This window comes from Nesoenas mayeri (genome assembly GCF_963082525.1).
Source record: "Nesoenas mayeri genome assembly, chromosome: 5".
NCBI lineage: Eukaryota > Metazoa > Chordata > Aves > Columbiformes > Columbidae > Nesoenas > Nesoenas mayeri.
In genome coordinates this window covers 13304495-13317747 of record NC_137548.1, presented here as the reverse complement: position 1 = coordinate 13317747, position 13253 = coordinate 13304495, and the positions used below count along the sequence as shown (strand labels likewise).

The 13253-nt window shown below is 42.9% G+C and overlaps 1 protein-coding gene across 2 annotated transcripts in view; it reads left to right on the top strand.

The window, feature by feature from the left end:
• The window catches only part of EVL (Enah/Vasp-like), an 87473-nt gene that overhangs the window by 56224 nt on the left and 17996 nt on the right, over positions 1 to 13253 (top strand). For both annotated transcript variants that reach the window (XM_080345950.1, XM_080345949.1), the window contains exon 4: positions 9954 to 10017. In XM_080345950.1, coding sequence (XP_080202076.1) covers positions 9954 to 10017 — 64 coding nt within the window. The remainder of the gene's footprint in view (positions 1 to 9953; positions 10018 to 13253) is intronic.

Below are 13253 nucleotides of genomic sequence, written 5' to 3'. Positions count from 1 at the left end.
ACCGCTTCTCTGTATTGCTAATGCTCTCAATTTTAACAAGAGTCTGATTATAGTTGGTGTTTTTCTTAAAGCTTCATTACTGCTTAGAGGCATGAGATTATGAGCTGATCTTAACCTTTATAGAAAAGTTTCAAACCTGGATGTGCAGGGAAGTAGGCTTGATGCATATTCCAAAAAAAAAAAATTTAAAAAATGAGGGAAAAAAAAGAACTGAAGTGCTTTGCGGCTTGTTTATTTAATACCAATAATTGTGAGGTTTGTTTAATAGGTTTTTTTAAGCTTGTCTCATGGTCCTGAATTTTATGGATTACTTTTTCACTTATGGCACTGACTGATGCCTCGTCCCACCATCTTCTCCATATGTGTTCAGAAACCCAGCAACACTGGACTCACACCCTTAGAAATTCAACAATGCCTTTTTTCCCTCAAAAAAAAAAAAAAGAAAAAAAAAGACTATTCTCATGGCTTTCCATGCACTCACCATTTTTCTCAGAGCCAGAGGCAGTTCCCACAGCAAAAGCAGTCAGTCATCGACTAAGTAGGATGCTTACTTATCATGGAACTGCCTGTGGAAACAAGGCTGTTTCTCAAAACACAGCAGAGCCCCCACGTCGGCACCCGCAATGGAAGGAGATGCTGCTGGTTGCTGCTCGTTGCTGCCTGGCAGGTGCTGCCTTATCTGCCTCTGTTTCATTAGCGCATAATTGAGCGGTTGCTGAATTAGTTATTTCTTGCTCAGAGCTCAGCGCAGCAAACAGAATCCCTCTGGGATGCTCCAGTTCACCTTTCCCTGCCCTGTGAGGGGGTTTCCTGTGCTCTTCTTGCCATCTGGACTGTTTCCTGGAAAGCCAGTGCTACACAGGGTCTGGTCCTGTCCCAATACATTCACTGGGCTCTGCGACATTGGAGCCTGATCCAGTTAGCTATGTAGGCATCACCTCCCCCTTTGCTGCCATCCTGCAGGTTGGGTGCTTGAAGCATTTCCCTGGGAAGTGGGGGACCAAGGGTCAGCCACCTCTCCTGCCCAGGGGAGCTGCAGCTTTTGTTTCCTACCTCCTCCCACCCTGATGCACTCATGCTATTCTAGATCAGTGTACTGGTGTTTTTCTTTCCTTTAGAGCTGAGCTGCTGAGAGCAAAATCATTCCCAGTTCTCTTGCAGTTCTTATATTTTACATTAATCCGTCACCAGATAAAACACAGGGAATCCCACACCAGACCCATGGATGTCCCACCTTTGTTGCATGCCCTACCCATGGGGATGCAGTCCCACCACCCCAGGCTGCATTCTGCAGGAGATGCTGACCCCAACAGCTCGAGAGAAACCTCATTGTGGAAGGCTTCCTTTTCACACTGTCACCTATGTATGTTTTTAAATTTCTTTTGAAGCTGGTTAAGCTATCTTTTATGTGAAAGGTAACCCAAGCTGTGCTCCTGAGCTGAGGCACTGATGCTGAGATAAATGCACCAAAGTCATGTCTTTTACATATTCAATATGATCCCTGCTGTCAGAGTGCAGTCAATTACTGCAGGAGCTGCTCTAGCACCGACTCATCTTTATTGCATTCAGAATGAAAAAAAGAAGTTTTCTTCTCCAACTCAAACAAGACACCAGAATGAAAAATTATCAAATGCTGTTCCAGTGCCATGACAGATAAACAGCAGGATTAAACAGTTGCCACCATATTTTATCCAAAATAGCTGAATTAAAAGCCTTAGCAGTTGAGTCAAAGGCACACTGGTTTCATGCTGATGTTTTCAGTGGTAATTCTGGTGTATTGAAGATGGTTTATTTTTAATCATCTTGCAGCACTAGATCTTTGCATGGCCTTTCTATTTGGTAACTTCTCTCTGGATCTCGTGTCTTCTGTCCTGCTCAGTGCACATGTGCGGTTGTGCATGTAGAAAGCACTGTGATTCCGTTTGTTGATTTTCCTGAAAAAAGAAAAGGGCTGTGCACAATGCACACACCTGTACATATGTACTTGCAGGAGGTGTGTACCAGTGATAGTGTAGGGCACTCCCATGTTAAATACCAGGCGTTTTTTTCCAGCCCTGTCACTGTCCTTAGACCTTATCTACATCAGAAAGTTTCAGCAGTGAATGTTAAATCGTTTTTTAGTTTAAATCAACAGACTTCATATGGACCCCCTGTGCTCACACCCTAATTTCAGTTTGAGGAGGGCCTGTTTCACATTAGATTAAAGTAATCTTACAAGCAAAAGGTAAAAGGTAAAACAACTGCAGTCTTTGGAATGGCACTTTTAACAGCTTCTAAGCTGGGAGTTTCTACAATTTATCTGAGAGTTGGTGCTTGGATACACACTGCTCCTTGTCCAGTGTAGTATAAGGTAAAATGAGGTTGTGTGAAATGTTGCTGGGGTTGGTTTTAAGAGGAAATGTTTTACTTTGCACTGCCACCGACTTGCAGCACTGTTGGTCACCAGGGGACAAGGGAGGGAGGTAGAAAAGTTTTCTGGCACGGAGCTGGAAATGCTCGTTTCACTGCACTCTTCTTGCCTTGGGTCAAACCAAAACTAATTTGGTCTGCATCAAAATAAGAGTGCCTCAGGTGGCCTTTTGCATAGGTTTAACTGTGTTGGTAGCAAATCTCACCTGTAGGTAAATTGATGCAAACAACTTTTACTTGTACAGACATGGTGTTGGTGTAATTGAGTCATTTAATTTCTTCCTAATAGCACTGGTGAAGCTCAGTTAAGGCTGGTAAAGTTCTTTGCAGTTCTCAGAGGAAAAGTTTGGGCCAAGTGTAAATGATGTTATTGAGCAGGGGTGTCAAACTCATTTTCACTAGGGGCCATATCAGCCTCGTGTTTGCCTTCAAAGGGCCGAATGTGATTTTAGGACTGCATAAATGTAACTACTCCTACATTTATACAGTCCTGAAATCGCATTTGGCCCTTTGAAGTCGACTGCAAAGCTGATGTGGCCCCCGGTGAAAATGAGTTTGACACCCGTGTTATAGAAGGTATTTAATGTGCTCTGTTATAAATGCAGCCGAGGCACCCAGCCTATGAATAACACTCTCTGAAACTCTTTCTATTTGAAGTTAATGTTTAACAGGAATGAGGCAAACACTGCCTGAAAGCCGGCTTTGTGGCACCATAGCCAAGCCCTGCCTTGAGTGGGTGTGCTCCTGGTCTCTCTGCCAGGGTGGTTTTCCTTACTGTGATTCAAATGATCCAACAGGATCCTTCATGGAGCTGAAGGTGCTCTGTCACATAGTTAACAGCACAACAAAACCCAAATGGCATTAAAATTTTGAAAACTGAGGCACTAGTGACCTGCAGACAAAACTGCCCCATCCATCTGTCTGTCCATGCTTTGTCTCAGCGCCTGCATCCCAGTCAGACAGAGGCTCCCTGCAGCACACCTAACACATGAGCTGGTGCGGATCAGACAAGGCAGGACACATGGAGTCCCAAATTGCCAGCATGGCAACGCTGTGGCAGCACACGTGAGGGGTCCATGGCTCTGCCCAGCTGCAGCGATGGGGCACAGCAGGTGGAGTGATCCCCCTTCCCAGTCCCTTAACTCACCATGGAAATCTATGTCTACATCGACCTGCTGTGACATCCAACTCAGGTTGTTGTAGCTCAGGCCCCAGAAGATGTGTAGGCACCCTGCTTTATCTATGTGTTTTATCTAGGCTAATTAGGTCAGTGCTTTGTCCAGGATAATTGTCTCTACTAATGAGTCTGAACACAGTGTCACTGGCACAGCCATGTTGCGCCTGGTTCCAGTGCCGGCTCCTTCGCTCGTTTACATGTAGGCATGGCAGAAGGTCTCCAGCACTTTTGGTCCTCACCAGGACAGACCAAAAGGGCCCAAAGCAGGTCAAGGTCTCAGGGCAGAAGCAGATATTTAAAGTGAGAGTCTTGGCAGCAGCAGCGTCATTGCCCAACAGTGGCAAGAGAGCCAAAACCACAGCCAGGCTGTGAATGTAAGGAGACAGTGGTGTGAGGAGACACAGAGAACTTCCTCCTGCCAGCCAGAGCCCACTGGATTACACATCCACATCACAAGGCTGCCCTGCCTGTGGAGATCTCGGGGAGATTGGGCAGCAGTGCAGCCAGGAGCAAGGAACCCCCCTCAAGTGTGTGGGGGTGAGGAAGAGAGGTTATGGTGGAGACAGCAAAAGGCACCTTCCAGGTGAGCCCCTGCGTGGGTTTGCAGGTTGGCTCCAGGTGCTGGTGGGATCCCATCCAGGAGTCCCCAGGGCCCTGGTGCAGGGAGCAATGGCCCTAAGCTGTACCTAAGTGGGGACACTGGTATTAGCACTGGTCAGAAGTGCTTTTGACAACTGATTTTTTTTTTTTCTGTTAGAAAATGCCAATTTATTTGAAAGATATTTCTATGAGAAACAAAAGCTTTGCAGGAACTTGTAATCTGGAATGAATTCTTCCCTTCTGGTCAGGATAAGCAATGTCACATTCCCAAGATATATATGATGACAGGTCAGACGTAGTGCTTGAACCTGGGTCTCCTGAAATCCAAATAAGTGCTGAAACCATCAAGCAATGAGTGAGAGCTGTCTATCTGTCTCGCATCTCTTTTCCTCCCATAGTCTGCTGTGGGGTTTTTTTCATACAAAATCATCATGTTCATGTGCAGAACAAAAATTTTCAGTCTCATAAATTTAAATCCCATCACACTGGTGCACAAGCACCACAGAGTTTATAGGGCTTGCAGAAACCCTCTGTGGTGGCTGCTCTGTTTCCATTGTGTGAAATGAATATAAGATGTGTAAGTTAGGTTGGACCTTTTGTGTTGAAGACACACAAAATCCGTGTTGCTTGGGGAAATTAGCCTAGTCTTGCGATTTTTTTGAGTGCACAGTCAGTGGCGCTTGCTGTTGCTGCATAAGTAAAAGAGGAAAAAGAAACACTACTGGGGGCCGCCCCAGCAGGAGAGAAATGATGACACTGCTCCTTCTCACTCTTGCCTTCCTGCCACAGCCAAGCCAGAGTGGAAGCAGGAGCACGGGTTTTCCTTCGGCAACAGCTTTGGTCCTGTTTCATGGCTGGTGGTGTGTCCAGACATACACATCTCCAGGCAGTAGCAGGGTGCAGTGGTACAGGAGTAGCCACCAGCATATGGAAACCATCACACTCACAGCAAAGGGGTGCCCCACTGCCAGGAGTTCCTCATCACCATCTTCAGGGGGAAGGACAGGGCAGGTGCTGGGGTGGCTGAGCAGGAGGAGAAGAAGCAAACACCTAAAACATCCATGTGCTCCCAAAGTCTGCCTTGAGCTAAATCACAAGATGCTTATATAAAAATGCAGTTAATTATTACAAAGCAATGAAGCGAGGAAATACAGACATGCACAATGTATCTCCTGCATTAATTAGTTGCTAAAAATGCAGATCACAACATCTCTGAAGCTGCAAATGGGTCAGTAGCAAAACCATCTCTCCTGGTTAATGTGCTGAGAATCACTCGTTGTGACGCTCCTCCCAAAGGTTCTCAGGGTCAGAGGCAGCTCTGAGAAACGTGTTTAGATGAGGATGCAGGAGCACTTAACTGCTCATGTCTGAGAAATATCTAAAAATATGAAGAGAAGTTAAACCTAGAAAGGTCCACTTGAATTTGAAAAAGCCTCAGCCTGTTGTATATGTGCTGCAGAGCATACACATATGGAACCAAGCATAAAAATAATCCCTGCCTTCAGTATCTGTATGAACTTTGGCCAAACATGTTAAAAACAAGCTTAGGGATGAGAGAAACATCCATCTCCAGCATTATGGAAACTGAAGTTATTTGTAGACTTCACATCAGATGGTGCTATGCCTGGGTCTGCCAAGAAGGCAGATTTTGGAGGTTGGGGTAGGGGGGTGAGGGATCTGACAGCATTTATGCTTTGGGCAGTGAACAGACCCAAAACTTTGTGTTGGACTTTCAAGTGCATTGGCCACTGTCAGGCAAAATCTTAATTGCCAAAACAGGGTGCCTCTAGCCTCTTTCTTTCGAGTTTGCAAATTCAGGTTTCATATTACTGTAGAAAAATTATTGCTTTGAATAAGATCACAAGCAGCATGCCTGAAGGAATTCTTTCTTATGGTCATGGATAACTGAAGCAAAACAACGACTGGTGGAAAACAGAACAGATGTGTTTCCCCATTGGTGACAAGAAGAGCTGTAACCCCACTGGCAGCAGAAGGTGTAACTACCCTGAACATCCTCTTATCCCAGGACAACTCCACATACAACTTTCCTCAAACTCTTTTCCAGCCACTTCCAATCAGTACAAGCCTCTGCAGAAACACGAGGCAGGTATCCCTGTTTCCAGGGGCTGCGGTTGACCTCTTCAGCTGGCCTGGGCTTTTCCTCAGGTAGCATTATCTTACCAACTTCTACTCCACTCCTCCTTGTTTTAGAGAGGACAAGCTACCTATTACAGCTTCATCCTCCTCTTCTGTTGTCCTTGCCTTTTTTTGTCTCCCAGTTTTGTTAGGGTACTTCACTTCTAAAGCACTTTGAGAAGAAACTTGTGCTAAACAAAAACTAATGTGCAGAAGAGGACATTAAAAAGGTCTTACCATTGGGAATGAAATGAAGACAGTTCACTTCTTTAATGTTTCACTACTGGTCACCAGTAAAATAGAAGAAAAATTAGTTTGGAAAAGATTTAAAGGAAAAAATGATGTTTTGCTGCTGTATGTTGATTTTAAGTAAAAGATCTAAATGTAAAAGAGAAGAATTAGTCATTGCTCAGAAAACACCAATTGTTATATGTCTCCAGATGGCCAAGAGACACTTAGGGCATTATGAGGACTGTACTGTCGTGCACCCTCTGCAACTGAAAAATTGTCTGCTTTTTAAATTAATGTGCAAATAAAAATATCTGCAAATTTGTCACCACTCACACAAAGAATTTTTGAATATTGATTATTTACTGAGTCAGGTCTGAAGTAGCTTCTTTCCTCCTGATCTTTTTTCTCTTGTTTTTGTCTTTCTAAAGAGGAGGGCATTTCTACAGAAACAATGAAGAAATTGGCAATTTCAAAACATAATTAGGAGCTTTTTGTTCTCACTTTGAGGACATTTCACACTATGACCAAATAATAAGCAGAACAAAATTCTACCAACTGAAACAGTCAACTAGGGTTCTTAATGTTTTAAAAAAAAAAAGGCACTATTAATGCGTGGAACTCACCTCTGAATAAGAGAGTGAAATGAAGTTATTCCAGTGAAGTGAGGGAAAAATTTTCCAGTAGCATTGTCTCAATTGACTTGTGGTCTGCCCTGGGAACATATCAGATAATTTGCTATACCAGTGACAAATTTTTAAAGCCAGTGTTCTTTTTGCAACCATGTATTGCAACCAAAAGATGTGTATTTAGTTTCAAGTGTGTTCTTAATCCTGCAAGTGTACACATACATACAGAAAATAGAAGTAAACTCATTGAATTTACTAGGACTTCTTCATGCTGAAAATTGAGGTGGACTTGTTTGCAGATTCATATGCCCATTCATTTACCTGCCTGCGATGCAAAATCAGCTTGAGAAAGCTCCAGGTGATAAGAGGCAACAACCCCAACTTTTCTGATGTGTTTTGTAACATTGCTTTAAAAGGTTTTCTTTAAGCCGCTTTCCAAATTGATTTGGTTGTATTTGTTTGATTTTAAAGCTAACATAGCCAGTTTATAACAGTGCCCACAGGAAAAAGGAGTTGTTATTTTTTTGTGTGGTGTTGGTAGTCTGGTCTTTGATTCTTTCTGCGTGTCTAGTGTCAGTCAAACTGGCCACAATCATTTATCTGAGCATTTGGCCCCAAGAGAAGATTCATGCCGAAGTACCAGATTAAGATGGCATCATTAGAGCCTCCTGTATACTTTGACATGATTATTGCCAGGCAAGAATTGTTTCTGCTGCCTCATCCTCTGGCTTTTCTTGTTCACGCTGACGCCTGCTTTTTAGACTCTTTCCAAGCAGAGCACAAGCTTCTGTATGATGCTCTGATATACATGGGAAGTTTTCTTGCAACGAAATCATATGCGGGGATGAGCATGGCTACGGTTGGTCACAGTGGAATGTTACCTGGTGAGGGAGGTGTAACTGACTTTAACCTTGAAAGTCTTTCACCCAGAAGTCTGCTTATTGAACTGTCTCACAGGTACATGTATGTGCACAGGAGAACATGGATGTTACCTGCACATACCAGAGCCAGGGTCCAAACCGGTGACACTGCAGACCGTGGGGAGTCTGGTCCATTTCCATGAGCTGGGGATGGGACCTCACCTGTTCAGAAGTTGTTTAACTTCACTGTAACTGCAGCTCAGGGGTAGCCCTGGCTTTCTTTCACTTCAGTGGTGAAGATGCACAGTATAAGCATGGACGCAGTAGCATGGCATCCTCAATTGCACCTTAAACCTTACATGTGAGCCTACTGCTCTGTGCTTCCCAAATATCTGCTACATTTTGTCTGTTTACTTCCAAAAAAACACCTTTTTCCGCTTCCCCATTTGTTGTTTTGTGTGATCTTTACAAAATGTGGCATTTCTGTCTAAACAGTTTGCTAAAGGCCTCTGACAAACAATATTCAGTTGCCAGTCATGAGGCATTAAAGAAGTGAACTGTCTTCACTTCATACCCAATCCTAAGGTAGTTTTAAATCTCGGCGCTTTTGACTCAGTGGTTGTCATGGGCTCCAATTTTGGGATACTCAGAACGGGAATACATGGGCCTGATTTTCAGAAAGTGCTGTGTTCCCTTTCTGCAAATGTTAGTCCTTAAACACGTTTCAAAAATATGCACAATTTTATCAGAGTCAGTCAACACCCTAGAATTTCAGACTGTGAGGCATTTCTGCCATCTTTCCTGTTTTCATGCAGTCATACTTCCTAAATTCATTTTCAGATGATTTTATGCGTGGCAGAAGCATATAAAGAAAATTGAGAGAAATACCTTTAATGATTTGTGAGTGACATATTTGGGTTTGTGAGTGTTTAATTCTGACTTGCTGTTGTTTGATAACTTTTAAAAGGATGAAATTTTACATTTAAAAATGAAAAAAATAAGGTAGACTAAAATTTCCTACATATAACAATCTATTTCTCAATGCCGTTTATCAGGAAAAATGCTGTTGCTTTTAATAGAACTCTATCTATTTAGCCCCAGTTGAAACCCAAATAAATGGAACAATCCTCCTTCCGTTGAATGCAAGGCCACTGTAACTTATGTTACCAACATTTCTTTTTATTTTCAGAATAATTATTTCTTTCTGAAAATGTCATGTAACTATCAATGTGCTTGATTAAATACCCAAGAACAGAGGTTAAATGATCATAGTCAAGAGAGGAGATGTGAATTAAATAGTGGCATGTATAGTTGGTTTTCCTTGGTGAATTCCAGTGAAAGCTCAGCTTGGCCTGGATCCTGCAGAAGCAGAAGACCAATAGTGTTCTAAAATGAAGAGCCACCTTTATAAATGGCTTGTTTAATCTTGCATCTCCTTGCACCTTCCGTCAGGAAGCTTCTTGATGCCAACTCAGCATCAGAGCACCACTAGTTAGCATGTACGCTCACAAACTCAGCACTGCGGGTGAATAACCCAGGGGGGTTGTATCTGAACCCTGTAGAAGCTGGTGATGCATTGCAGTGCGATGGACTGTCCTTCCACAGGACATCTTTTGCAACACTCCAGGTCCTCACCAAGGGATGAGTACATAGTCTACAGCTACCATGGTGCCAAGTTTCTGAACAAACCTGCTCAATCATTTAGCCACTGGATTCTCCCAGTGGGACTGAAAATGTGCAGGACGCAATGATTTCTCTACTAGGAAAAATAATGAATTAGATAAAGAGAGGACAATAATACTTGAGGTTTTTCTCTCACAGTAAGATGGAGAAGCAATTAATCTGAGTAGCACTGTTTTTTGAAAACGTTGGCCACATGTGCTTTCCTAGTAGCATTCTTTTGTTTGTTTGTAGGTCCAGCTGCCCAGCGCCAGGTCCAGAATGGGCCATCTCCAGATGAGATGGAAGCACAGAGAAGGTGAGTGGAGTTCATCAGTTATGGCAGAGTTCTAGTTTGTAATGGGTCAATGTGCAGTCCTTGCTCCCCAAGAAGCACTGTTCTTTTTACTCATACCTCTTTTAAACTGATTGTGAGTTTTCTGTAATTATTGCTAATGATTCTGTAATGACTTTTTAAGGGCGAACTGAAGCCCTAGGCAAACTTTTTGCTCAAAGGCAAGTGTGAGGCATGCCAGTGTTCAGAGTTAAAGACAAAAGTTGTTTAAAAGTAATTTGTTGAGCATGTGTTTCTCAAGCACATTGAGAAAGCCTAACCTTATACTGTTCTGGATCACCTGCTTTCAGTAGACAGTCATATTGCCCAGGGAGCATCTGATGTACCATATACATTCTCATTTTGCTTATGGCTACTTTCTGTACCATATGCCATTCCTTTTATGAATGCTTTGCTCTAAGCCACCAAAATAAGGAAGATGCTTATGTCTAGACTTAGTGCCATTATTACACATGGCCTTTTCTCTAGCCACCAGCAGTGGTCTTCTTGACATCAAAGGGAAGGTAGGCAGGAGTGTCCATCCTTACATGCCTATCTCCATAATCAAATTATGAGGCCTGTCTCATTTCAGCTTTGCTGATTTGACTGAGATCCCTCTAGCAGCCATAGAAATCCCTGTAGCAGCAGTATCTTCAGCTTCCATCATTAAGAATAAGATATGCCTATCCTATTCTGGGTGAAGTCTTCTAGTATGACCAGTAGTCCATGCTGTCAGAGCTGTGATCTCTCTGCCCAGCATCAGTGGTGTCCACGCCAGCAGCCCTGCTTAGGCTGTTGAAGTATAGGCTTGTGCACACAAAAAAGCACCTTGGTTCCCCATATTCCTACTCTCTGCAAGTGTGTTCCTCCTACTGTATGGGAAGCACTGCAGAATATTCTGTTGCTACACGTGAGCTAAAAGCTCGTGAGTCTCACTTCATCAGGAGTGCACTGGAGTGCAGAAGTCAGCAGGACCTGTTGCTGCTCCAAGTTTGCTGCTGACATTGCTTAAATAAGTTGTCTGAATTTGCTCTGTAATGAGAGAAGGCCCAGCAAGAGCACAGTTAGCCCTCCAGAAGACCTGGCCCAATGTTTGGCCCAGCTAATAAACAGCTTTGTAGGGATTTTAGTGGAACCAGACCTATGAGGACAGTTCAGCACCAGAGATGTCAGGCGTTGGTCTGACATGATGAGGCTCAGTGGGCTCTGCCTTTGTTTGCAGGTGCAACGTGTAAGCAGGCAAGATCCCCCCTTGTGGGATCCAGGGACTGCCCTGGCCCTGTGGGTTCTGTAGCTTCATGTCACACGCTCCTGGAGCAGCAGGGATGAAGTATTGCAATGTAAAATTTGCACTGCTGCTCTAGGACTGCTGTTCTGACTGGTCCCTATATAAAACCGTGCGCAGGTCATTTAGGACAAGGCCCTCACACATGCTGTTGTAGGTACTTAGGATTCTCTCTTCTCCAAAAACTGTAAGGCAAGTGTAGGGAAACGAGTTCACTGCACCTTTATAAACAATCTGACCTGCCTAAGATTTAGTAGGAATTTACATATGACCATTAAATGTGCCAGCATGTAATATTCCACCCAAGATTTGTAAGATTTGCTTGGGATAGCAGAGCTATCCCAAAGGTCAGAGGAGAGCTCCTGCTCACACAGAGGTGGGGGAATGCCGCCTGTCCCTGCCACCTGGCTGAAAGACCTGATCCATTTAACCCGTGGAAATCACTGATTATTCAGACCATATGTAACTCAGACCTCAAATTTAGGTGTCTAGTCTGTACATTTGAAGAGTGAGCAGCTTAACTACATTAGAAAAAAAAATATTTTTTTTCATTATTTATTGCTTTTTGCTTAAAGACAGTAAAAGCTTTTTGAGTAGGTATTATTTGACTGCTACAGGGCACATGGTTCTGGGAAAGATGCTTTTTGCTCTACTAGGCTGGAACAAGCTATGCTAGTAGACGCACTTAAATATTACTGCATCTGCACTAGAGGCTTTTCAGCTTTCATTATGCTGATGCATTCTTTAAGCATAGAGCAGACCTAATTTAGGCCTAGCTTTTTTTGAACATCTTATAAGCAGGCAGAAAATGAAGTTATGGCTACTACCCTGCAAATTCTTCTGTTAAAAAGGTTTTCTGGAGACCTTTACACAAATGTTAAAAGAGTATATTTTTAAGCCAGAGTGTAATTTTTCCCCACTTGTACTTCATTCTTTGCATAATCCTTAAGCAGCCTCGTGCCAATCTCAGGCTTTATTTAGTTCCACTGGAATAAGTTTGACTTCCTGAGCATGTAAGAACTTCTCCTTTTAGCACGTGTGGGAGGGTGTAGTTGGCACAAGCAAACTGCTTCTGCCCAAGGGCAGACAGGGCTGGTGTGAACACGGAAGACTTCACATGGCAGTAGCTCACCATTGTTTTGGGGAGCACCCCACACCTGTATCAGCTTCTCAGCAGCTCTAAGGACTTGGAGATGTCTTACCTGTATGTCTTCCCTGGTCTGTCAGACTGGAGTTTTCCAAGTCTATCCTCCAGATAAACTAGAATTTCCCTCATGTTTAACGAGGAAAAAATATGTGTCAAGTTGTTCTTCATCGTAAAATTTTGCTAATAAATGCCAAGATAATGTAGGTGATGGTATGCTTAGGCAATTCTTAGTATATGTGTTTATAATTGAAGTTTTAGCAGTGCAATTGATGCTGTCACATAGGTGTTCTGCCCAGAACTCTCAAATAATAGCCAGGATATGTATTGAAGAAAATATTTCCATTTACTTGATTTAGCATGTCTTAGCTTAAATGAAACCAGTTGAGTCAGCCAACTAAGGCTGTTCCTCAAAACTATTTCCCTTTTGCACATACAGTAATTTTCTCAGGTGCCTATGATGGTTTTCCAGAAGCTGCTGATGATCAGTGGATTGCATGGCCTGAACATAATCCCAGTTTAGGACTGATCCTTCCACAGCAAATAACTGTAATTGTGGATTTTCCTGTCACATCTATTGAATTAGAATGGAAATACAGGAAATTTGGTTTGCAAATCAAGACATTCCATTTTTCTTGCATAATATAACTTTATTTTCCTGGGCTTTTTTCTTCTTCTTTTTCTTTTTTTTTCCTAAAAAAGCAGCTTTTAATAGTGTGTAAATAAGATAGAATTATTCAAAATTGTGAAGTCATATGAAAGTACAAGTAAACAAAAAAGTTAACAGGGACT